The sequence below is a fragment of the Mauremys reevesii genome, linkage group 4 (genome assembly GCF_016161935.1).
Source record: "Mauremys reevesii isolate NIE-2019 linkage group 4, ASM1616193v1, whole genome shotgun sequence".
In the NCBI taxonomy this organism is placed as follows: Eukaryota; Metazoa; Chordata; order Testudines; family Geoemydidae; genus Mauremys; species Mauremys reevesii.
The window spans coordinates 112,446,147-112,470,159 of NC_052626.1; the positions used below are offsets into that span (position 1 = coordinate 112,446,147).

At 43.7% G+C, this 24,013-nt stretch overlaps 1 protein-coding gene across 3 annotated transcripts in view; it reads right to left on the bottom strand.

Moving 5' to 3' along the window:
* Positions 1-24,013, bottom strand: part of LRRC56 (leucine rich repeat containing 56) — a 120,877-nt gene that overhangs the window by 92,206 nt on the left and 4,658 nt on the right. For all 3 annotated transcript variants that reach the window (XM_039535342.1, XM_039535341.1, XM_039535343.1), the window contains exons 2-4: positions 21,958-22,117; positions 17,673-17,745; positions 4,237-4,403 (exon numbers count right to left, since the gene is read on the bottom strand). In XM_039535342.1, coding sequence (XP_039391276.1) covers positions 4,237-4,392 — 156 coding nt within the window. In that variant the 5' untranslated portion in view covers positions 4,393-4,403; positions 17,673-17,745; positions 21,958-22,117. The remainder of the gene's footprint in view (positions 1-4,236; positions 4,404-17,672; positions 17,746-21,957; positions 22,118-24,013) is intronic.

Below are 24,013 nucleotides of genomic sequence, written 5' to 3' on the forward strand. Positions count from 1 at the left end.
GGTAGAGGTGTATATCTTCCTACTGTATTTTCCACTGTATGCATCCGATGAAGAGGGTTTTAGCCCACAAAGACTTATGCCCAAATACATTTGTTAGTCTCTAAGGTGCCAAAAATACTCCTCGTTCTTTTTGCTGCTACAGACTAACATGGCTACCATTCTGAAACCTGAAAAAAAGGAAGAGATTCATATTTGTAGGAGGATCTAACTGGTTGTTAATACAAGAAATAAAGTGTATAATGAAATTTCAGTTGCTAGGGATGATGGTAACATTAAAGCTTTTCTCATAATAGTTTATTATTTAATAAAAAGCAATACGGCTTTGGAAAGAGACGGGATATATGCTGGCTGAAGTAATGCCTTAAAACCTTATCCAAAGCCCACTGAAGTCCATAGGTATCTTTTCATTGACTTCACTGGGTTTGGATAAGGCTCCCTAAGAAAGCAAAAGGCTACTTTAGAGAGACAAGGTGGGTGAGGCAATATCTTTTATTGGACCAACTTCTGTTGGTGAGAGAGACAAGTTTTTGAACTACACAGCTCCTCCTCAGGTCTGGGATAGGTACTTAGAGTGTCACAGCAAAATGCAAGGTGGAACAGATCATTTAGCATAAGTAGCTAGCACATATTCTAAGGCCTGGTCTACACTGGGGGGAGGAGGGGGTGTCGATGTAAGATACGCAACTTCAGCTACGGGAATACCGTAGCTGAAATCGATGTATCTTATTCCGACTTACCTCTCGTCCTCACGGCACGGGATCGACAGCTGCGGCTCTCCCATCGACTTCACTACCGCTGCTCGCTCTGGTGGAGTTCCAGAGTCAACGGGGAACATGTTCGATAAATCGATCGCTACCCGTCTGGACGTACCCTAAGGGACCATTCAAGGTGAAGAACTCTGTGTAGCTCTAATGCTTGTCTCTCTCACCAACAGAAATTGGTCCAATAAAATAAATTACCTCACCCACCTTGATTCTCTAATATCCTGGGACCAACCTGGCTACAACAGCACTGCCTAAAATCCTGGGCACTTTTTAGTCCACACTATATATAAAACTTATATATGCCGCAGCGGCCAGAGCCCTGGGCCCTTTAAATCACCGCCGGAGCCCTGCCACGGCTACCCCAGCCCTAGCCCTGCCGCCCCAGGGTAGAGGCCGCAGGGCTCCTGCAGTGATTTAAAGGGCCTGGAGCTCCGCGGCGGCCGGAGCCCCAGGCCCTTTAATTTGCCCGAGCCCCAGGGCTCCCAGTGCCTCTGCAGCTGGTAGCTCTGGAGTAATTTAAAGTTCCTGGGGCTCCCAGCCACAGCCGGAGCCCCAAGGCCTTTAAATCTTGAAAGGCCACGCCTCTTCTGGTTGAGGCCACACCCCACTCAGGACTCCAGCATACCGGTAAGTCCTTTAAGTTACTTTCACCCCTGGGAACAACAGGATTCACCTCTTACCCCAGAAAGGTGGTGGCAGCGGAGGTACCCCCCACTACTTACAGCAGATGAGTGGATCTGTATGGGTGGCAAGGTCCACTGCACTTCTTCACCGCTCAGGGCTATTGACAGAGGCTGTCTGCAAACTCAAGCAAACATCACTGTATTGATTACACTCAGGTCACATGTTCAATTTTCTCTTCCCAACTGTGAGGGCTACAAAATTGCTTTTGTTTTCTTAAAATGAAAGCTTAGAACCGGAGGTAATCACGTGACTCCAGGAGCTGCTGTATACAGCCAGTAGCAGAGTACTTGCACTGTACTTTGTAGAGCAGAATGCAGAGGAGCACTTAAACTTACCGGAGTTAGACTTCTGTTCTTCCTAGAGCTATGACTGATTTTTCATTTGGCTTTTTAGTTGCCATCAACTTACCCTCCCACAAATCTGGAGTTGAGGCCCAGTGGGTCTAGGCAGTTCACAGATGCAATGACCATATTCCCACCACTCCCCTGGCCTATCCAAAACACAACCTCAGCCCCATCACTCTTGTACAAAGTTCTGCCATGAAGCTCAGCTCTGTGACATGCAGAGAGGTGCAATCTTTATTGCAACTTCTCTGTTGCTTAGATCTCCACAACGCAGCGTTCCTCAGCTTCTCAGAACCCCAACAGTTTCTGTTCTTCACTACTACTCAGTAAATACCATATACTGTGTGTGACTGGTTGGATCACAGAACCCCGCCCTTGAGAGCTGCCATCCGATGTGCCAAGACTACTTCTGCTTTCCTGCCCCATCAGCTTAGGACTTCAGTACCCTGCCTGGTTTGAGCCAGATTCGCTAGCCTGCTGCAAACCCAGACCCGGGTCTGAATCACGTCCCCTAACAGCTGTAGGCTTACCTGAAAGCAGCTAACAGAAGTGTTCCTGTCCTTAACACGTAGGCTGTGGCTACACTTAGCACTTCAAAGCGCTGCCGCGGTAGCGCTTTGAAGCGCTAAGTATAGTCAAAGCGCCAGCGCTGGGAGAGAGCTCTCCCAGCGCTGTCCGTACTCCACCTCCCTGTGGGAAATAACGGACAGCACTGGGAGCCGCGCTCCCAGCACTGGGGCTTTGACCACACTGGCGCTTTGCAGCGCCGCAATTTGCAGCGCTGGAGAGGGTGTGTTTTCACACCCTGCTGCAGCGCTGCAAATTTGTAAGTGTAGCCAAGCCCTCAGATGCCCAACTCCCAGTGGAGTCTAAACCCAAATAAATCTATTTTACCCTGTATAAAGCTTATGCAGGGTCAACTCATAAATTGTCCACCCTCTATAACACTGATAGAGAGATATGCACAGCTGTTTGCCCACCCAGGTATTGACACATACTCTGGGTTAATTAATAAGTAAAAAGTAATTTTATTAAATACAGAAAGTAGGATTTAAGTGGTTTCAAGTAGTAACAGACAAAACAAAGTGAATTACCAAGCAAAATAAAATAAAACACTGTCTATGTCTAATAATACAAATAATACAAATAAGATCCTCACCATTTCCAGACTGCTTCCTTTTACAAATTAATCTCCTTTTAGTCTGGGTCCAGCAATCACTCACCCCCCTTGCAGTCACTGTCCTTTGTTCCAGTTTCTTTCAGGCATCTTTGGGGGTGGAGAGGCTCTCTCTTTAGCCAGCTGAAGACAAAATGGAGGGGTCTCCCCTGGGCTTAAATAGATGTTCTCTTGTGGGTGGAGACCCCCTCCTCCCTCCTATGCAAAGTCCAGCTACAAAATGGAATATTGGAGTCACCTGGGCAAGACACATGTCCATGCATGACTGAGTTCTTTACCGGCCAATCCACATTCCTGGGAAACTCCAGATGTGGATTGGTGTTTCCAAGTTCATTGTTGGCTTAAGTGTTTCATGACGGGGCACTTACTGAGAATAGTCTTTTATCAGGAAGCTGACCAACTGCTTCACTATAGCCTACTTAGAATCAAACAAGTATGCAGCCAATATTAATAAACTTCAAATACAAAAATGATACATGCATACAAATAGGATTAATAGATTCAGTAGGTCATGACCTTTACAGAGATATGTTACATGGCACATGTAATATAAAACACATTCTAGTTATGTCTAGAATGTGTTTTATATATATTCCATAAAGCCTTATAGGTGGCACCATCACACTGTGAAATAAAGGGTTTCTTCACAATAGATTTCAATGCATCATTCTCTTACAAGAGGCTGCACCAAGATCATTTTCCCTTGTCAAAAAGCAGAATGGCTTTCAATTATGCTTTGACAGAAGTGGAAAACTATAGGCACTTTGATAAATATAGAAAGTACTTAAAATACTTTCAGTACTTTATAATTGGCTCTCAAGACTAACATATAGGCAAGTGAGAGTGGCGTTTGGATGATTTTACTCTATTCAGGAATAAAAATTAAATTATTAATTACGTTTCCAATTTCCACCACACAGTCCATGTAGAAATCCCTCTTCTGATGTTCTGATAGAACTCAATGCACTTCAGAAAGAATTAATTAGATTTGGTTTGAATTATGATTATGCTACATGCACTATTTTATGCCTACCTCGCTAGGTCGATAACAAACATGGAAGGAACTACATGGGTCATATTTATATATGAAACAGACAAATGTATATGTTAAATGATCTTAAGATAGCGGTCACTTTACATGAAATTCTAATTGTCAGCTATTCCATATTTATGCAATCTTGATTAAAGTTGATAACAAACAAGGATAATGTGACTATATGCTAGTGTGCTCCTCACAGATCCATTAAAAAAACGAGAGGCCACTCACCAGTTTACTGGGGGAAAGGTATTCATCCATAAGTAGCTCTCCATCATCTTTTACCAATGGGCTAGGATTCAGGAGACCTTGCCACCTCAAATCAGTCACCCGGACTGTGGCTGAGCCTGGACGGAGGACTCTGCCAAGGTTCCAGTTTAGTTCCATTTCAATATGGCCTAAGCAATAAAACAAGAACAAGAGTAGTTTTCTTTTTCAGTATTTACTACATACTCTTAGCAAAGATTAATTTGACTTATCTTAAGAGTTGGCAGGATTTCCACAAGGCACCATAAATGATCAAAAACAAACAGAAACTTAACTGATACAGAATATGATACCCAAGCAACTTCAACCTTATTCCATTACACACATTGAATTCCCCCATGTTAAATATCTTGTCAAACTATCTTGATTATCACTACAAATTTTTTTTTCTCCTGCTGACAACAGTTCATCTTAATTAATTAGCCTCTTAGAGTTGGTTGGGCAACTCCCACTTTTTCATGTTCTCTGTATGTATATATATCTCCTCACTATATGTTCTATTCTGTGCGTCCGATGAATTGGGCTGTAGTCCACTAAAGCTTATGCTCAAATAAGTTTGTTAGTCTCTAAGGTGCCACAAGTGCTCTTATTCTGTATGTTCCTTTTCTCTCTCCTCCTTTAGCCTATAGTGATCTCCTCTCAGGTTCTGTCTTGCCATGATCAATTTAGACTGTAAGCTTTTTGGGGCAGGGACTTTGTCTTTTACTAGCTATATAAAACACTATGCTCTATACACAAATGTTCTTTAACAATAATAAACTTAGGATATTCACCTGAAGGGTCTTCCCTCCCACTCCTCCCATTACACTCATCTGACTTCTCCAATAATAGCATAGCCCACTTCCCCCGGCACACCTGCACCTTACCCAATACCACTGAGGATTGTAAATGACACAGAAAAGAACTCATAGAAGCTCATACTGGTGGTGTAAGTACCAAAACATACAATTACTTTTCTCCAGCTTCTTAAGCTTTAATCATGGACAAAATAGATTGCAGTATAGGATGTTCTGTACTATGTGAAACAGATATGAATTGTTAGTGACTGCTCTTTGGGTCAGTCAGAACATGTCGACTAGTTCCCACTGCTGGAAACTGTCTTTTTTTATAAACAAAACAAATCAAACCTGTTTCAAGGGAGGAATAAGATAAAGTTTAAGGTGATAGGATTGAAGTAGTTATCTAAATTAATTCATACTGAACCAGACCATTATTTGGTTCCCAGATCTACTACTCTGGACAAAACTTATAGCAACTGATTTTGAAATATCAAAGTCAACAGAGTGCGCGTGTGTGCAGGCTTACAGAGAACTCTTGTTCAGGTCATTTATCATTTTTCTGTGTGAGATCATTTGGGAGCATAGTGATTTTCTCGTTTCCCCACAGAGTTGTTATTGAGGCATTTAGTGCATTGGAGGAGGTACACCACATATTGTGATAGGCATGCACAGGACCTATGGATCTTGAAAGGTGTATTGTGAGTGGTATTGATCATTGTAGCTGTAGAAATATCGCTGCAGATTTTGTATCTATTATTATGGCAGGTCTGGTGCCACTTTGGATTAGTGTCCTACATTACATTCTCAGAAGCAAACTAGGGCCTGGTCTACACTACGCGTTTAAACCGAATTTAGCAGGGTTAAACCGAATTAACCCTGCACCCGTCCACACAACGAAGCCCTTTATATCGATATAAAGGGCTCTTTAAACCGATTTCTGTACTCCTCCCCAACAAGGGGAGTAGCGCTGAAATCGGTATTGCCATGTCGGATTAGGGTTAGCGTGGCTGCAATTCGACGGTATTGGCCTCCGGGCGGTATCCCACAGTGCACCATTGTGACCACTCTGGAAAGCAATCTGAACTCGGATGCACTGGCCAGGTAAACAGGAAAAGCCCCGCGAACTTTTGAATTTCATTTCCTGTTTGCCCAGCGTGGAGCTCTGATCAGCACGGGTGGCGATGCAGTCCCAAATCCAAAAAGAGCTCCAGCATGGACCGTACGGGAGATACTGGATCTGATTGCTGTATGGGGAGACAAATCTGTTGTATCAGAGCTCCGTTACAGAAGACGAAATGACAAAGCATTTGAAAAAATCTCCAGGCTATGATAGACAGAGGCCACAGCAGGGACTCAGCACAGTGCTGTGTGACAAGCGTAACAGAAAGCCAAAGAATCAAATGGACGCTCATGGAGGGAGGGAGGGGGGACTGAGGACTCCAGCTATCCCACAGTCCCCACAATCTCCGAAAAGCATTTGCATTCTTGGCTGAGCTCCCAATGCCTGAAGGGTCAAAAACATTTTCCCGGATGTTTCAGGGTGTATGTCGTCAATTTACACCCTTCTCCCCTCCCCCGAAAGAAAAGGGGAAAAAATCGTTTCTCACTTTTTTCAATGTCACCCTATGTCTACTGCATGCTGCTGGTAGACAGGGTGCTGCAGCGCTGAACACCAGCATCCCCTTCCCGGTGGCAGATGGTGCAAAATGACTGGTAGCCATCATCATAATCAGCTCGTGAGTGCTCCTGGCTGGCCTCGGTGAGGTCGGCCAGGGGCGCCTTTGTAAAAATGGGAATGACTCCTGGTCATTCCTGGCAGACGGTACAAAAGGCTTGGTAACCGTCCTCATTATAGCAGCTGGAGGCTGAGCTCCATCAGCCCCCCCCCCGCCTTTCATGTCTAAAGAAGATTCTATACTCCCTGGACTATCATAGCAGCAGGAGGCTGCGCTCCTCTCTCCACACCCTTTAATGTCCTGCCTGGACTATCATAGCAGCTGGAGGCTGCCTCCCCCTCATTTTATCTCACTAAAAACTCAGTGTTTCTTATTCCTGCATTCTTTATTACTTCATCACCACAAATGGGAGGACAATGCCACGGTAGCCCAGGAGGGTTGGGGGAGGAGGGAAGCAATGGGTGGGGTTGTTGCAGGGGTACCCCCTAGAATGGCATGTAGCTCATCATTTCTGCAGGATCTGTGGGGCTCTGACCCGGAGCAGCTGTGCTCTCTGGTTCTCTAGTACACTTGCCCCATATTCTAGGCAGGACTGACTATTTTTAGACAAAACATAAAGAAGGGAATGACCCAGGGAGTCATTCCCATTTTTGTCTATGTGCCCCCGGCCGACCTCAGCGAGGCCAGCCGGGAGCACCCATGACAGCAGCAGACGGTACAAAAGGATTGATAACCGTCATTGCCAATTTCCAATTGCAAACGGTGCAAAATGACTGATAACCATCATCTCATCGCCAATTTACAATGGCAGGGGGTGCAATAGGGATGGTAACCGTCTCTGCTACCTTGCAAAGGCAAATGAATGCTGCTGTGTAGCACTGCAGTACCGCGTCTGTCAGCAGCATCCAGTACACATACGGTGACAGTGACAAAAGGCAAAACAGGCTCCATGGTTGCCATGCTATGGCGTCTGCCAGGGCAGTCCAGGGAAAAAGGGCGCGAAATGATTGTCTGCCGCTGCTTTCATGGAGGAAGGATTGAGTGACGACATTTACCCAGAATCACCCGCGACACTGTTTTTGCCCCATCATGCATTAGGATCTCAACCCAGAATTCCAATGGGCGGGGGAGACTGCGGGAACTATGGGATAGCTACGGGATAGCTACCCACAGTGCGATGCTCCGGAAATCGACGCTAGCCTCGGTACAGGGACGCACACCGCCGAATTAATGTGCTTAGTGTGGCCGTGTGCACTCGACTTTATACAATCTGTTTTAAAAAAAAACGGTTTCTGTACAATCGAAATAATCCCGTAGTGTAGACATACCCTAGGGAAATGGGGTCTAGATGAATTCATTATAAGGTGGGTGCACAACTGGTTGAAAGACTGTACTCAAACAATAGTTTATCAATGATTCACTGTCAGACTGGGAGGGTGTATCTAGTGCGGTCCTGAAGGGACCAGTCCTGGGTCCAATACTATTCAATATTTTCATTAGTGACTTGAAAAATGGAGTGGAGAATGCGCTTATTAAATTTACAGAGGACACCAGGCTGGGAGAGGTTGAAGTGCTTTGGAGAAAGGATTCAAAAGGACCTTGACAAATTGGAGAACTGGTCTGAATTCAACAAGATTAAATTCAATAAAGATGGGGCAAAGTACTTCACTTAGGAAGAAAACTCAAACACAGAACTACAAAATGCGGAATGGCTGGCTAGGATGTAGTACTTCTGAAAAGGATATGGTTTATAGTGGATCATAAACTGAATATGAGTCAACAACATGACACAGTTGCAAAAAAAAGGCTAATATCATTCTGGGGTTTATTAACAGGAGTGATGTATGTAAGACACGGGAAGTACGGTAATTGTCCCACTGTATTCAGCACAGGTGAGGCCTCAGATGGAGTACTGTGTCCTGTTCTGAGCACCACACTTTAAGAAAGAGGTGGACAAATTGGAGAGAGTCCAGAGGAGAGTAACAAAAACGACGAAAGCTTTAGAAAACCTGACCTATGAGGAAAGGTTAAAAAAAAATGGGCAAGTTTAGTCTTAAGAAAAGAAGACTGTGCTGGGAGACCGGAAAACAGTCTGCAAATATGTTAAGGGCTGTTATAAAGAGCATGGTGATCAGCTGTTCTCCATGTCCACTGAAGGTGGGAGAAGAAGGAATAGGCTTAATCTGCAGCAAGGGAGATTTAGTTAGATATTAGGAAAACATTTCTAACTATCAGGGTAGTTAAGCTCTGGAGAAGGCTTCCAAGGGAGGTTGTGGAATCCCCATCATTAGAAGTTTTTAAGAGCAGGTTGGACAAACACCTGTCAGGGATGGTCTAGTTCAGTGGTGGGCAACCTGCGGCCTGCAGGCCGAACGCAGCCCATCAGGGTAATCTGCCGGTGGGCCGCCAGACCGTTTGTTTACATTTGCACAGCCGCCTGCAGCTCCCAGCGGTTGTGGTTTGCCATTCCAAGCCAATGGAAGCTGTGGGAAGCGACGGCCAGGCCCGCGCCGTACTATAACCTCCAAGTCTTGGTTTTGTTATATAGTTGGCTCTTTCTTACATGTTCCTACAGAGAAGGAGAATTACAACGATCATGAAAGGCAAGTTTTAACTTGAAAACTAGGGTCAAATTCCAGCTGGAACATAGAAACACAAATAAACAGCTCCCAAATGGACATATGTTCTGTACTGCTGCAGAAGGCATTAAATTACACCCATGTTATTGCCATGTCCAGGTCTGTAGAAAACCCACTGAGAATTTATTCCTAATAAGTATAAGAATAATCTCTGTGAGAATGGGATGGGGTCGGCAAACCCCATGTTAGACCTGAACAGGAAGATATTAATGGTCTGTCCTTGGCCAGGGAGAATGTACATATCAGTGTGAACCATGATCTCTGATTTCCAGGCCATGTCAGGTAACACTCCCCTGTTTCCTTTTCATCCAAGTTTTGTGAAGTATCCTTACACCACTGTTTCAGATACGCCAGAAATCAGTTCCATCAGCTTTGATCCTTCTTCCTTGTTCAGTGTGGGTTTTCTGGCATACTCCGATGCAGATTGCTGGGAAGAATTTGGTCCAATTAGTCTAGACAATGTTAGCTTTATTCAAAACTTTGGGTAATACCAGTCCCCAATTGTTCAAAAAAGTCAGCTCTTGCTGATATGAAGCAGAACAGAAGACTAAAATAAAGACAAAAGTAATAGAAGGAAACCTAGTTTTGCTTGGAGAATTGATTGTCCAGTGTCTGACTAGGACTACAGTGTCCATTGTATGGATGTATGACCACATGGATGACAGATAAATAAGTACAGTAACTCCTCACTTAACGTTGTAGTTATGTTCCTGAAAAATGTGACTTTAAGTGAAGCGATGTTAAGTGAATCCAATTTCCCCATAAGAATTAATGTAAATGGGGTGGGGGGTTAGGTTCCAGGGCAGCTTCCCCTATTCTGCAAGCACCGGGGGCTGGAGGCTCAACCCTCAGCCTGCCCACTACACCCCTACCCCCAAGCCCCTATCCTTGACCCGCCTCTTCTCCCCCCCCCCACCTCCTCCCCCTTTACTTGGCAGGCTGCGTCCTGGCTCCTCCCACTCCCTTCTAAACGCTGCAAGCCAGCTGATTGCCACCAGGAGGCAAGGGGAGGCACGCCGAGTCCTCGCTCCTCCCTCCTGCCCGGGACAATCAGCTGGCTTACAGTGTTTAGGAGGCAGGCAGGAGGAGCAAGGACTTGGCACAGGCTCCCTCCTTCCCCCTCCCAGGGCAATCCGCTGGCTTGTGGCGTTCGGGAGGGAGGGGGAGCCTGCGTGCCGAGTCCTCGCTCCTCCCCCCTCCCTCCAAAATGCTGCAAGCGGGCAGGAGGAGGAGGGGGAAGGCGCTCATCCGCGGGGTCTGCCGACGGGTGGGAAGCACGGGGGGGAGGGGGGGAAGGGAGGCTGCCAACTGTGGAGAAAGCAGGCAGCCAAACAATGCAAGAGTGGAGCATTGCACAACTTTAAATGAGTATGTTCCCTAATTAATCAGCAACTTAACAACAAAACAATGTTAAGCAGGACGACTTTAAGTGAGGAGTTACTGTATGGCTGTTTTGTTAGATTATTTATAAAGGTTTATAGTTCCTTTTAATTCTAGCAAAGATATCACCATCAGGTGACAGGTCTGCCTACTGTATACATTCAGTATGTTTTTCTGGAGCTGTGTACATTGAGAGTCCTGAATTACTGATGTGATCCATCAATACAAAATGCAACCGTGCTAATAGCAGGAGCGTGCAGACAATGGCACTAAAGAGTTAACCCACTTACATAAAAGAAATGATTTATCTCATCATTTCAGTCCATCGCTACAACATTTCAGAATGTCCTCCCATCTATGGCACATGTGTTGATGCAGCACTTACTTAAGGTTTGACAAGCAGATCAATTTGTGGTTTAATATCTGAAGTGAAGCTCACAATTCTGTACTTCCTGCTATTGATCTGTTACTCATATCTACTGGAGTAGTAAAGAGAACAATATTTTCATTACAAATTGTCTGTGTTGAAACAGAGTTGTTGTCAGTAAACAATATCAATCTTCTAGGGTGCACTTCAACCATGTTAAAACTTCCTCAAGAGACAGAAATTTGAGGAATAATGTCCAAAATGAGAAATACAAGACCGTGATGCAGGAATCCTAACGGTGAAGTACACTGCTCAAACAAAAATCCAGTTAATCCCAGAAATATGTGCTGGGATAGCTGGCAAAACTACCGCACCCACAGGAGGTATATGCAGTATATGGTAACAGAAGTTCCTTTGTCCAGGTGAGAAGTAAGGGGGAAAAATTAGGCTAAAGAAAATGATGGAAAATCATGGATTCTATGATTTCTGTGAGCACATGCTCATGTGCTACTTTGTGTACAGGTCAACTGTGGGAAGACAGTAGCCATCAGCAACAGCAAAAGTCACTAAGCATCTGCCCTAGGGTTTCTTATAACCCTACTGATATCCTAAAGCTTCCCTAGGGTTCTCCTCTACTCTTAGCACAGACTGGCTGCTGAACTCCTTACACAGTTGCAGGCTCTACCATATCCTACACAACAACATTAAATTCTGAAACAGGTAAGGTAGCTCAAGTACAACTACCCTCAGCCCAATCAAAAAACAAACCAAAAAACAAAACAGGAAATCCACATTATGAGTAGTCCTCCTGATCTCAGTGGGATTACTCACCTGAATAAATGCCATATTAAGAATACGCATCAGTGATTGCAGGATTGGGGACACAGGCCTTTATTCAGCAACGGACTTAAGCGGATGGCTAACTGTAAGCACATGACTAGCCCCACTGAAGTCAATGGTTAGGACAGGGGTAGGCAACCTATGGCATGCATGCCGAAGGCAGCACATGAGCTGATTTTCAGTGGCACTCACACTGCCCGGGTCCTGGCCACTGGTCTGGGGGGCTCTGCATTTTAATTTCATTTTAAATGAAGCTTCTTAAACATTTTAAAAACCTTATTTACTTTACATACAACAATAGTTTAATTATATATTATACACTTATAGAAACAGACCTTCTAAAAACATTAAAATGTATTACTGGCACGCGAAACCTTAAATTAAAGCGAATAAATGAAGAGTCGGCACAGCATTTCTGAAGGTTGCCAACCCCTTGGTTAGGGCATGGAGTCAGAAGTTCTAATCTCCCAGATACTTAACTGAGTAGTCTCAACAAATCACATCACTGGCTGCATTTTAAAATGGTGGTGATAATACTGACCCTACCTACATTCACTACAGGTGTGTTGTGAAGATCACTTGTACAAAACATTGAACATGTAAAGTTCTACAGTATATAAATGATAAGGATTATTATTAAAATTGTCTTTCAACTATTGTGTTATTAGAACTCCCTGTAGAACAAACTAATTAACTCTCTTCTGCCAATTTCTTCCTAGTAAATTGACGTGATTAGGTCCTGGCAAGTTCGTAAAGCTCCAAGACTTTGCTGTCTTTCTAAAAAAAATGTATGAGAGAGTTAATGAGGCTGTAGTGCATTCTTCATTAAATATATATAAATATGCATTTCAAACATGGCAGTTACCAGAAGCATATGCCTCTACGTTAATTCCCACCCCATCCCTTTTTTTCCCTGAAACCTGGGAAACACCCTTCGGACTGTGCCTGGCCATTAGCACTTCTAAGCTCATACATCAAAATATTAGCAAAAGCTCTTGTCCACATAATTTAAATAGGCTGTTGTTTTTAAAAACATCTACACAGACTGATCCAGCTTTCTGCCAGGAAAATGTATAGATCTACATATTAAAGCTGCCCTAGCAAATATAAACATAAATACAGCTGAATGCCCCAAATGTCCAGGGGAAGACGGGGGACACAGCACACCGGGACTGGAAGTTTTACCATTTGCAAGTCCCTCAATGTCACTGTTGCTATCTTCTGTTGTAACTTCTCAGTATACATTGCGCTAGTGTCATCACATGAGCCACCAAACAACACTGAAATCCTGAGACAGCCCTAAGTGACAAACTGAAACCTTTGGTTAGCTCTTAGTGCCTTCTGGACCAGTGAAATAGTCCTTATGGTTCTTATCTGAAGAATGGGAGCCAAAAAGCCTCGGTTTCCATCTCTCTGCTGTCAGTCACATCCCTCCTTGTGCTTCCACCATTCCTTTCCCTCCCATCTCCTGGTTAAGCCTCTCTTCTCTCCTCTTCAGGCTCTTCCTTAGCTACCCAAGGAAGCAAAGAAATCAGTCAGCACCCCATAACAAGCACAGTCCTGCTCTCCTAGGCCAGCCACTGAAGAAGTAGCCTTTTCTGCTTTTTGGCTGCTCATGCCTTCAAAAAGTTACTCTGAGCAGCAATGAGTCTAATTTCAGGTATGGCACTGGAGTTCCAGATTATCTTCTTCCTATGCTGCAGGTCTGAAAATTCTCTATAAAAAACAAACATACTGCTGTCTTCTCAATACATGGAACTACACTGAAGTATTTAATTTTTCCTGCAATCCATGATTATGTATTATTCATTTAACTGCAGAATCACAAGCCATGGCTGTGCTCCCAGCACTACCATCATCACTAAATGAAAACAAAGAATTCTGTGTTTACCAAGGATTCAACTCCAAGTTACGTTTAAAAGTCCTAAGGGAACAGTAAGTGCCCTTTTAAGAGTAATTCTGTGTAAGTGCACTGCAGATAACCTCTTCTGGAAAATGACTGTTTGGGCAGCTGGAATCTGCTATGATGTCATCAGGAAACTACCGTTACTTTAATCAATCCCTAAAGGGGAAAAACAATTCCCTGCAACATTTATGTAATATGCAGCATCCTACACTACTCTATTTTAGCAGGTGTAATAAAAAAAAGTTAAATATGTTTTTTATATATAGCAGTCACTCTCAACAGCTTTTTACCTTGGATAGCTAGATGTTACTGCATTCATCTTTTGTTATTCTTAAGTACAGGGAAAGAAGTGACCACTGCAGTAATGCTATCTTGTTTTCAAAGACAAAATTGTAAAGGGCTAAGAGCAATCACCATATAAAGCATTAATAATCATTCCATTCACATAGTCCCTGACACGTCTCTTGTTTTCATAAAGAATCTGGACTATCAGGCCCCAATTCTCCTCTTGCCTACAGCATTGAAAACCCAGTGGCTTTAATGTAGTCATATCCAATTTACACAGGTGTAACTGAGATCGGAATCAGCCCCTCCTCACTCTACAACCATGTGAAGGCTCGATTCAGCAAACCACTGAAGCACACACTTAACTTTAAGCACAGTCCAACTGACGTCAATGGGAGAATTTAGCCCATGCTTTAAATTAAGAATGTATCTAAGTACTTTGCTGAATTGGAGCTTCAATTCATTGGGCCAAATTCACTCATGGTGCAAAATCTGATTTGGCCCATTGTTTACATTCTTCCTGTGTGAATTTACTGCTTGTGAAAGTTGCCAAGTCCTCTATTTATCCACAGGACTGAGATGGCCACAGCAAAAGCTTCCTCACATGCATAAACCCTGACCTAAAGATGCCACTGGGGTGAAACTTCCACTTGAATTCTAAGAAAAGGCAGTAAGTGATACCTAGCCTTTATGCCAGCCCTCTGTGTAGGGGTGAATTTCACCCTGAGTGAGAGGCCTGTTCAGTCTTTATGCTCATTCAGAGTGAAATTCACTTCTGTACAGCAGGCCCACACTATTAACCCAGATTGGATTTGAACCAGCAACTTGGAGGTGAAAGCTTTGTTTCATTTTCTTACAAATGTAATATAGATAAATAAAAAAGCAGTGTATTTTAAAACCACAAGCTTATATTATATATAAATATAAAACAGAAGTTTGTGGCTTTTAAGTGCATATATAATGCAAAGCCTGCGCGCGCGCACACACACACACACGTTGCATGTATAAAGAGCAAGATGTATAATACTTTGCCAGATCTCTGATGAAATTGAGAAATTTTTATAATATGTGCTGGAAATGCTTCGAAGTTAAATAATTCTGTAATTAGTTGCCAAATGTTGTTCTTTCTCCATTATATGTGCTATTAGGAATCAATGAAACAGTAAATCACAGTTGAATCAATTGGTATAGTCTTTATTGTTAGCAGCCTGTGGAGGTAGAATACTAGAAGGTTATGCACTTCTAAGTCCACAATCTGTGGCTACAAACCACCAAAGTGGGGGTGCGCAAACTACGTCCCGCAGGCCAGATCCAGCCCCTCAGGGCTTTGGATCTGGCCCGCGGGACTGCCACCCCGACACTGCGGGCCCTGCGCCGCTCCTGGAAGCGGGTGGCACTATGTCCCTGCTGCCCCTGGGGTGGGGGGAGGGCAGAGGACTCTGCGCACTACCCTCACCCGTGGGTTCCACACCCGAAGCTCCCATTGGCCACGGTTCTCCGCTCTGGGAGCGGCATATGGCCAGGGCAGGCAGGGAGTCTGCCTTAGCGGCGTGGCATCGCTGTCACCCTGGAGCCGCTCCAGGTAAGCGGCACCAGGCGGGAGCCCACACCCCACACCCCTCCTGCATCCCACACCCCAACCCCCTGCCCTGATCCACCTCTTGCACCCCAAACCCCTGCCCTGAGCCCCCTTGTATACCCCGCACCCCTCTTCCACCCCAACCCCTTGCCCGAGCCCCTTCCTGCACACCGCACCCCCTCCTACACTCCACACTCCCTCCTACACTGCAATCCGCTGCCCCAGCCCCACATTCATGGCCCTGCATACAATTTCCCCATCCAGATGTGGCCCTCAGGCCAAAAAGTTTGCCCACCCCTGCACCAAAGGATATAGAGCTAGATTCAATGGCTGCTGTGGCACAAAGTGGCCAGAGTGTGCTGGTAGAGAATTTCTCTTGCATAGGGAGACCCTCTGGTGGCAGAAATCTGGCAGAGGTGGCTCTGCTTGCTTCTGCACTAGCCTCTTCCCACACCTAACATAAGGAAAGGAGAGGGGCTTTCTGGGGGCATGATGTGGACAGCAGGGGTTGTGGCGGAACAGAGCTCTTCTATTTCTGATCCTTCACTGGTGTAAGACCTTACACTAGTGGTGGAAGTCAGCACTGCCCACCCCTTCCTGTTCTAACTTCCACCACACAACCAAGGATCGGGGAGCTACAATCGGCTTCCCATGGCTGCTACCCTTCACTACATCTGAGCACAGCTTGGATGTAGTGGTGAATCAGGGCCACAGTGTTTAAATTCTCCATATCATCATGGATTAATGGCTAAAATGCCAAGGTATACAGAAATTAAGACATCAGCTAATTGTGTTTATCATAAACACATGGTACCCTTATATGGAGGATACACCAGGAATAGGGTGACCAGGCAGCAAATGTGAAAAATCAGGACGGGGATTGGGGGTAATAGGAGCCTATATAAGAAAAAGACCCCAAAATCATGACTATCCCTATAAAATTGAGACATCTGGTCACCCTAACCAGGGAGCACAATATTGGGGAAATAATTAAAGTTGCGGAGGAACCTTAATTTTATTTAAAGAAAAAAAAATAAAATAAAGTTAGTATATCTAAACTTCAACCATACTCCTCCCACCCATCCCCAACATATAGGTATTAATTTCAGCCTTAACTCCAATTTAATGAAGTATTTTGCCTGGGAGTACTTCATATCCTTCTTTTTACACCCCAGCTCCAAAATCCTCTCCAAGGGATGGAGTCTACAGATAATTGTACTCTCTTGAGCTGAGTAAAGATTTGATCTACAGTTCAGTATTCTGCAAGTTCTCTCAATATACATTGGATCGTCTGCGACATTTAAGGGGCAATAACCCAAGTACTAATTTCGCAGTTACTGAATATTCTCAGGCTACCTTTATGTACTGAAATATTATTAAAGATGCAGTAGCACCCATCATGCTAAACACTTTTCAAGCACAGAAGAAGACACAGCTCAACATTCAGTTTTAGGCCCTGATCCTACAAAGGCTTATTCACACACTTAACTTTACACACAGTGAGTAGTGAGACTATTCACTGTAAGTAAAGTTAAGCATGTGAGTAAAGTTTTGCCTAAATGTGGCCTTAATAATTTAGAACATAAAAAGTCATCCCTGTGAGTTTCCAATGCTTTATATTCCTTCTTCATAGCAACTCTATCAGAAAGAAGTCTGAAGGTCTCCCCGTTCCTAATCAGCCATGCCAAATTAGCATAAAGTCTCATAAGTCTAACTGAACGTGAAGTTAAAGTTGTCTCTGAACTCATTTCCACGTAGACTTAGGAATTAGACTTGCTTTTACTTAGGAGACTTAAAACACAAAATCCAAGATCTGAGACTCTGGTGCTAGGACTGGACTGAAGAACAGAGACTGGATAGTGCTGAATGCACCAGAACACCATAGCACATTCCATTTCTATCCCTATTCCATGTTCAAATCTTTGTATACTGCTAAAAAGCAAAGTTACCTCCAGCGTTCTCTCCTCTTACACAGCAGATTTAAGAACTGGGAACAAAAGTGTTGCTTCTTCAGCATGTAGCCTGAAAAATAAATATACAAAAATTATGATTTGCCCATATTCTAGAAAAGAAAGTAACATTTAGGAACATGTTTTAAAGCCCAATCCAGTGCCCAAGGAAATCAATGGGAAAACCCTCACTGACTTCAGAAGGCATTGGATAAGGCTACTAGACATGATATTTTATGTGTGCTAAGAATCAGATCAAGATCATTCTCTAATTAAGGGAAACTTGTTTGTCAATTAATCTGTACTGACTCTACAGAATTCCACCAGTTGCTGCACTGAATATAAAGTTGTATATGGTTCAACAACAGACTGCTTGTAAAATGGTGAAGATTAAGGAACAGTAATTGCGCCCATCAATTCAAACCCCAAATGTGACCTACTTTAAAACGGTTATATCTAGGCTGGGGATAATCCTCAAGTGAACAGTTTTCTTAAAAATATCTTGTCACTAAGACAGGGGCGGCTCCAGACCTCAGCACTCCAAGCGCGTGCTTGGGGTGGCATGCCGCGGGGGGTGCTCTGCCGGTCGCTGGGACGGCGGCAAGCAGCTCCGGTGGACCTTCCGCAGGCGTCCCTGCGGAGGGTCCGCTGGTCCCGTGGCTCCGGTGGACCTCCCTGTGGGACCTCCGGAGCCGCGGGACCAGCGACCGGCAGAGTGCCGCCCTGCTTGGGGCGGCGAAATGTCTAGAGCCGGCCCTGCACTAAGAAATAAGAATGAATAAGAGTGGGAGTGCTTTTCTGTCCCCAAAAGGGATACTAAGGTTTAGAGCCCCACCATTTTATTCTGGGTCTGGAGAAGGGAAGCTCAACATCCTTATAACCAAAGGCAGTCTGGACTGTGCGTGGTAATTATAAAGCAATACAAAAACACCCTCCCAATGCTAAGAGTATGTCTTCATTGCAGAGTTTGCTTTGGCTCTTACATTGGTGTTGCTCAAACCCCTCACCCATCCACATACAAAACGCTCTCACCTGAGTTTAGTGGTATTTTAAACCTGGTAGGCTAAAACCCAAGTGCCATTTAGCTCAATAGACTGGTAACTTGCCCACATTGCTGTGAGGACACAGACTAAATCATTTGAGGGCTGATAGTCCTCCAATGCCTTCCCACAATTCCCTTCCTGCCTACCCCCAAGAAATGTGCCCACAAGGACAGACAAGTTTTCCAGCAATTTACTAGGAAAGAATTATAATGCAGCTTAATTTACTGCAGCACAAAGAATCCTGGGATATGCTCCCAGAAATCCAAGGAACATAGAAGGGTGAGCGCAGCACCAGGGAGGACACAGTAACTCAGGTGTGGCTTTGCAGTGTGGCTGCTCACACCCAGGTGAGGTTTACCTGTGTGCCAGTCTGCATAGTTAACTCTGCAGTGAAGGCACATCTTAAGTGTGCTGCCTTCAAAGCATTTTCTAGCATCCACAGTTTGGGAATGGAACCCAGGTATCTCATATAACCATAGGGCAGTAACAAGGGGCCAGTTAAAGGAGAGCTTTTTACAACTAGTGCCACATTGCATTTATACTAGGGCTGTCAATTAATCGCAGTTAACTCACATGATTAACTCAAAAAAATTAATCGTGATTAATTTCAGTTTTAATCGCACTATTAAACAATAGAATACCAATTGAAATTTATTAAATATTTTTGGATGTTTTTCTACATTTTCTAATACATTGATTCCAATCACACCACAGAACAAAGTGTACACTGCTCACTTTATATTACTATTTTTACTACAAATATTTGCACTGTAAAAATGATGAACAAAAGAAACTATTTTTCAATTTACCTCATAAAAGTACAACTTCCTCCCAAACCCTGCACCCCCAGCCCTGAGCCCCCTCCCTCAACCTAAGTCCTGGCCAGACCCCGCATCCCAATGTTTTTTTACATTTTTTTTTAAAATAAAGCGCTCTTATCCAAAGTGCTTTACAATAGTTATCTAACAGTATAAACAATATTTGGAAAGATCATTAAGTGTTCTACCGAGACCTCAGTGATTTTCAAGTGGTCTGTGGAAAAATAAGTTAGACTACAAAAACAATCAAGGTAACTCACTTTATTTTCATTTACTTTCTATTACTTATAGGGGGAGGATGAAGAAAAAAAGAATGAAAAACAGGGGAAGGGGGGAGATGAGAGAATGTTCTCTTTCTTGGCTGGGTCCCAAGGAGAGCCCCCAAAAATGAAGCTGAGCACAGGGCCCCACTAACTCTAAATCCACTACTGAAGAGAGGTCATATGAGTTGTGGCCATGGCCACAAAAGGAGTCACTTTGAGTGTTGAGATTAGGACATAAATGTCCTCATTTCCAGTACTGTGCTTAGACCAAGTTTTCTGGTAAAGAAAACCAGGTCTAGCAGAAGTCAAAGGAAAACATCAGGGAACAGAAAACGGCTCAGGAGCACATTTGGGTACAAAATGCTCCCAAAAAATTGGCAAAGGAAAACAGTTTAAATTTAAAGGAACACTGTCAAATCAATTTAGGTATTGTATACACAATAATCAAACAAAATGTTTCCATTTTCAATCCAAACACTACAGTATACTAGTATTGTATAAAAAGGAGGACATGAAATGGATTAGTAACCAACTATAAACAAAAGTGAAATTGTCTAAGATCAATGTAATGCAAGAAATAAACCAGATACAGGGTGAAAAGTAAGTTACACTTTTAACATTCTTCCAGTTTTAGTAACCCGAGATGTTAATAGTTATACAAGCAAAGCCATCTGTTTTTTTAAAAATATCCATTTTTAATCAGACAGTGCCCTTTAAAAAAGCTTAGCTCCTGAGCCATGATTTTCCATTTTTAATGCAGTTCTATTAGCCTTTATATGATACCTGCCATGGCAAATCAAATTCCAACTTGTATTATGGCAATTATGTGTAGCCCCTGTCATATCATCAAATACTTCTTGGTGGATTTGTTACTGTGTTCTGTGAACATGTAATGGTAACAAAAACACTAACCAGACTCAGTTTTTCTAGCAAATTCACGTCAGCTGAGTACTTCTAAATTCATGTTGGTGAGTTGCTCAAGGATGTTCTAACAAGAATAACATATCCATAATTCTCAGAAGTAAAAATCAAACCTTTCACATTAATATGAAATGTAGTAACTCCAAGTTGAGGAATTTTATTCATATAATTTTGTAGCATTAACAATTTTATACTATTGCAGGCTGAAAAGATTGGATGCTGTATTCTAGTTCTGTCCCTAAATATGTTTCAGTTAGACAGTGGAACAAGTAGTTACCCACCCTGGAGAAGCCAAACTCACATCTGGTCAAAGGACAGCTTACATACTGAATCTGACCCACAGTGTCGTGAAAGGCGGCTTGCTGACATCATAGACTTTTTTTTTTATTCTTTCCACTGACACATGAACACTCCACTGAGGAAAGATACAGACCAAAAGATTTTGTTACAGATTAATTCATTAGGACACCAGATCCTTACACCAAAAACTGCTGTTCTCCCACTTCCTGCTACAGAGGAACATATGATCAGCAACTACTCCTCCAATATATAGGGGCGGCTCTAGCTTTTTAGCTGCCCCAAGCACAGCAGGCAGGCTGTCTTCAGCGGCGCGTCTGCGGGAGTTCTGCCAGTCCTGCGGCTTCGGCATACCCGCTGCTGAATTGTCACTGAATCCGCGGGACTGGCGGACCTCCCGCAGGCATACTGCCGAAGGCTGCCTGACTGCCGCCCTCGAAGCGACCGGCAGGGCGCCCCCAACAGCTTGCCTCCCCAGGCACGCGCTTGGAGTGCTGGTGCCCAGAGCTGCTGCTGCCAATATGTCAGGGAATGCACACGTCAGTCTTCAGCAGCATGAATCTATGCAATCCTATCACTGAAGAATACACTTTACAACCACCACACTTTATACCAGAGCCAGTGCTTGGGTCATTAGGTCTATACATTATTTGCTCTTCCTCTGTGACTTGCTGGTAATAATGAATATTATCTAAAGCTCAAACATAGGGAGAAACCGCATCAGAAACGCTTTTAGATTACAACAATCCTGAACTTTGACATGACTGCACACTGCTTTCTTATCCAGGTACTTGATTAGAGGATGGAGGGTGGGAGAGAGAGAGAGAGAGTGAGTGTTATAGAAGATTTTTAAAAAATGCAGAAGCCTGAAACATTGTGGGTATTTTTTCAATTTTTTAAAAAAACAAAGTAAAGTCGTTCACCCCTCGCTTTTATCTTTCACCTTTTCTTTTCTATCCACCGTTGTTTTGCCTTCTTTTCATATCCATCTCCCACTCCTCTTATGGAAATTTTCTTTTACTAGTCACACTTTCATCCATCTCCATTGGTCTTTAATAGCGAATGGGCTTCTAGTGCAGTGTCTCATGTGCCTGCTCCATGTCCTATTAAAACAACATTAAGATGCTTGTCTTCAATAAAAAGAAAATAAAAAGGAAAGTGGACTCTAAAGGCTGGAGTATTCTGTAATAAATGGGAGGAAAATTGTTGCTTCATCAGCCACAACAGCAGAGGACTGTGCTCAATATATCATAAAAATATGACAGTACCTAATTGAATATAACTTAGAACAGCGTAAAGAAATAAATACTGAAGGCAACTTCCAGAAGTAATCAGGACAAGGTAAAGGATTTAATAAAGTACAACTGATGCACCCGGCAACAGTTATTTACTGAACGCCAGAAACAATAGTTGTCTTTGTGGCCATAAGAAGCAAACTGACTCAATGTGGTAAGAAAAGTGTTTGTTTTAGCCTAGCATTGGACAAAAGGCTGAAGTCAACATTTACAGCATGTTCACTGCAGAAAGTATTGTCTGGAAAAAACTGTCAGAATGAGAAATGCAATAGATGTTTACATTAGAACAGTCACATTTGTTCTCATGAAGAAAACAACTAAAGTATCCAGGCAATTACTGCATAAAATAGGTACCCAATATGGAGGCCTTCTGTATTACATAGAAGATTCACGGCTGAGTGCTGGCCATGTTCCCTGGAGCATGCACTCTCTAGTTGGAAATCACGGGCACAATGTACCATCTTGCCTTGAACAGGCGGCATTCCAAACACTCTCCCAATAGTGCACTGGGAGCATACTGCACCTGAATAAACTATGTCTCGATCCTGTAAAGTGATCAGCACGTCCAGCATGGTGCTTGAACTCTCAGGAAGGTCAATGGGAGTTGAGGATGCACAGCACCTATGCAGGATCAGGCTCCTAATGCGCTACAGGACCAGCATTTGCAATTATAGCCTGGTCTACACTAGGCGTTTAAAATCGTTTTTTGAGTGTAAAACCAGTAACCAACACCAACACACTACACTAGGGGATATCGATTTTTTTTAATGGCTCTTTCTTTAAATCGGTTTCTGCTCCCGAGAGGAGAGCGAGTAATATAAATATATATCGAATAGGGTATTAACATATCGGAATGGCCGCATTGGTATTGGCCTCCAGCCCACATCCCACCACTGCACTGGACAGCAGCATTGCACAGCTCGCTCAACTCTGGCCAGGTAGACAGAAAAAGCCCCTTGAACAGGAAAATTTCAATCCCTTTTGAAATTCAGCTCAGAGCTCATCAGACAGAGCCATCATCACATCACACAGCAGCACAGCACAGCTCATCAGCACAGCACACACAGCAGTCTCTCAATGCAATGCAGTCTCCTGAGAATCCCCTCACTGAAGATGGAATGGATGAGATAATGGACCTGATCGCTATATGGGGATTCAGTGCTAACAGAACAAGTGCTCCAAAGAAAAAAAAAAAAAAAAATTTGAAAAAATATTTGAAAGCTAAAGCTAACAAGGCCACAGCAGTGCAGCAGCAGTGTGCAGAGAGAGAGAGAGCCTACTCAGAAACCAAAGAAGAAAATGGAAGAAGCAAAAAGGTCGGTCGTAAACAAAAAAACAATGCGCTGCAGGAGCTGCATGCATTCTGCGCTGGGGGGCTGCGCCCCCCCCACCCACCCCTTGAGTGGGGGTTGGTGGGGGTTGGGTGTCTGAGGATTATGCAGGGAGGAAGATTATGCAGAAAGGGAAGATGAAGAAGAAGAGAAAGAGCAAGAGAGCACAGAAGCCCACAGCAGCCAGGAGCACACAGCAGCCAGGGACCTGCCCTGCTCCCCTCACCTGCAACTAACCATTGCAGAGAATGACGCTGGAAGGCTCTGAGCTCTGGTGAGTGTACCTTAGCAAACAGTGTTTTTGCAAAAGCCTTTTTTAATTTTTTATTTTTTACTTTGGACTTTTTGATAGGATGCGTGCACTTTCTGAGGA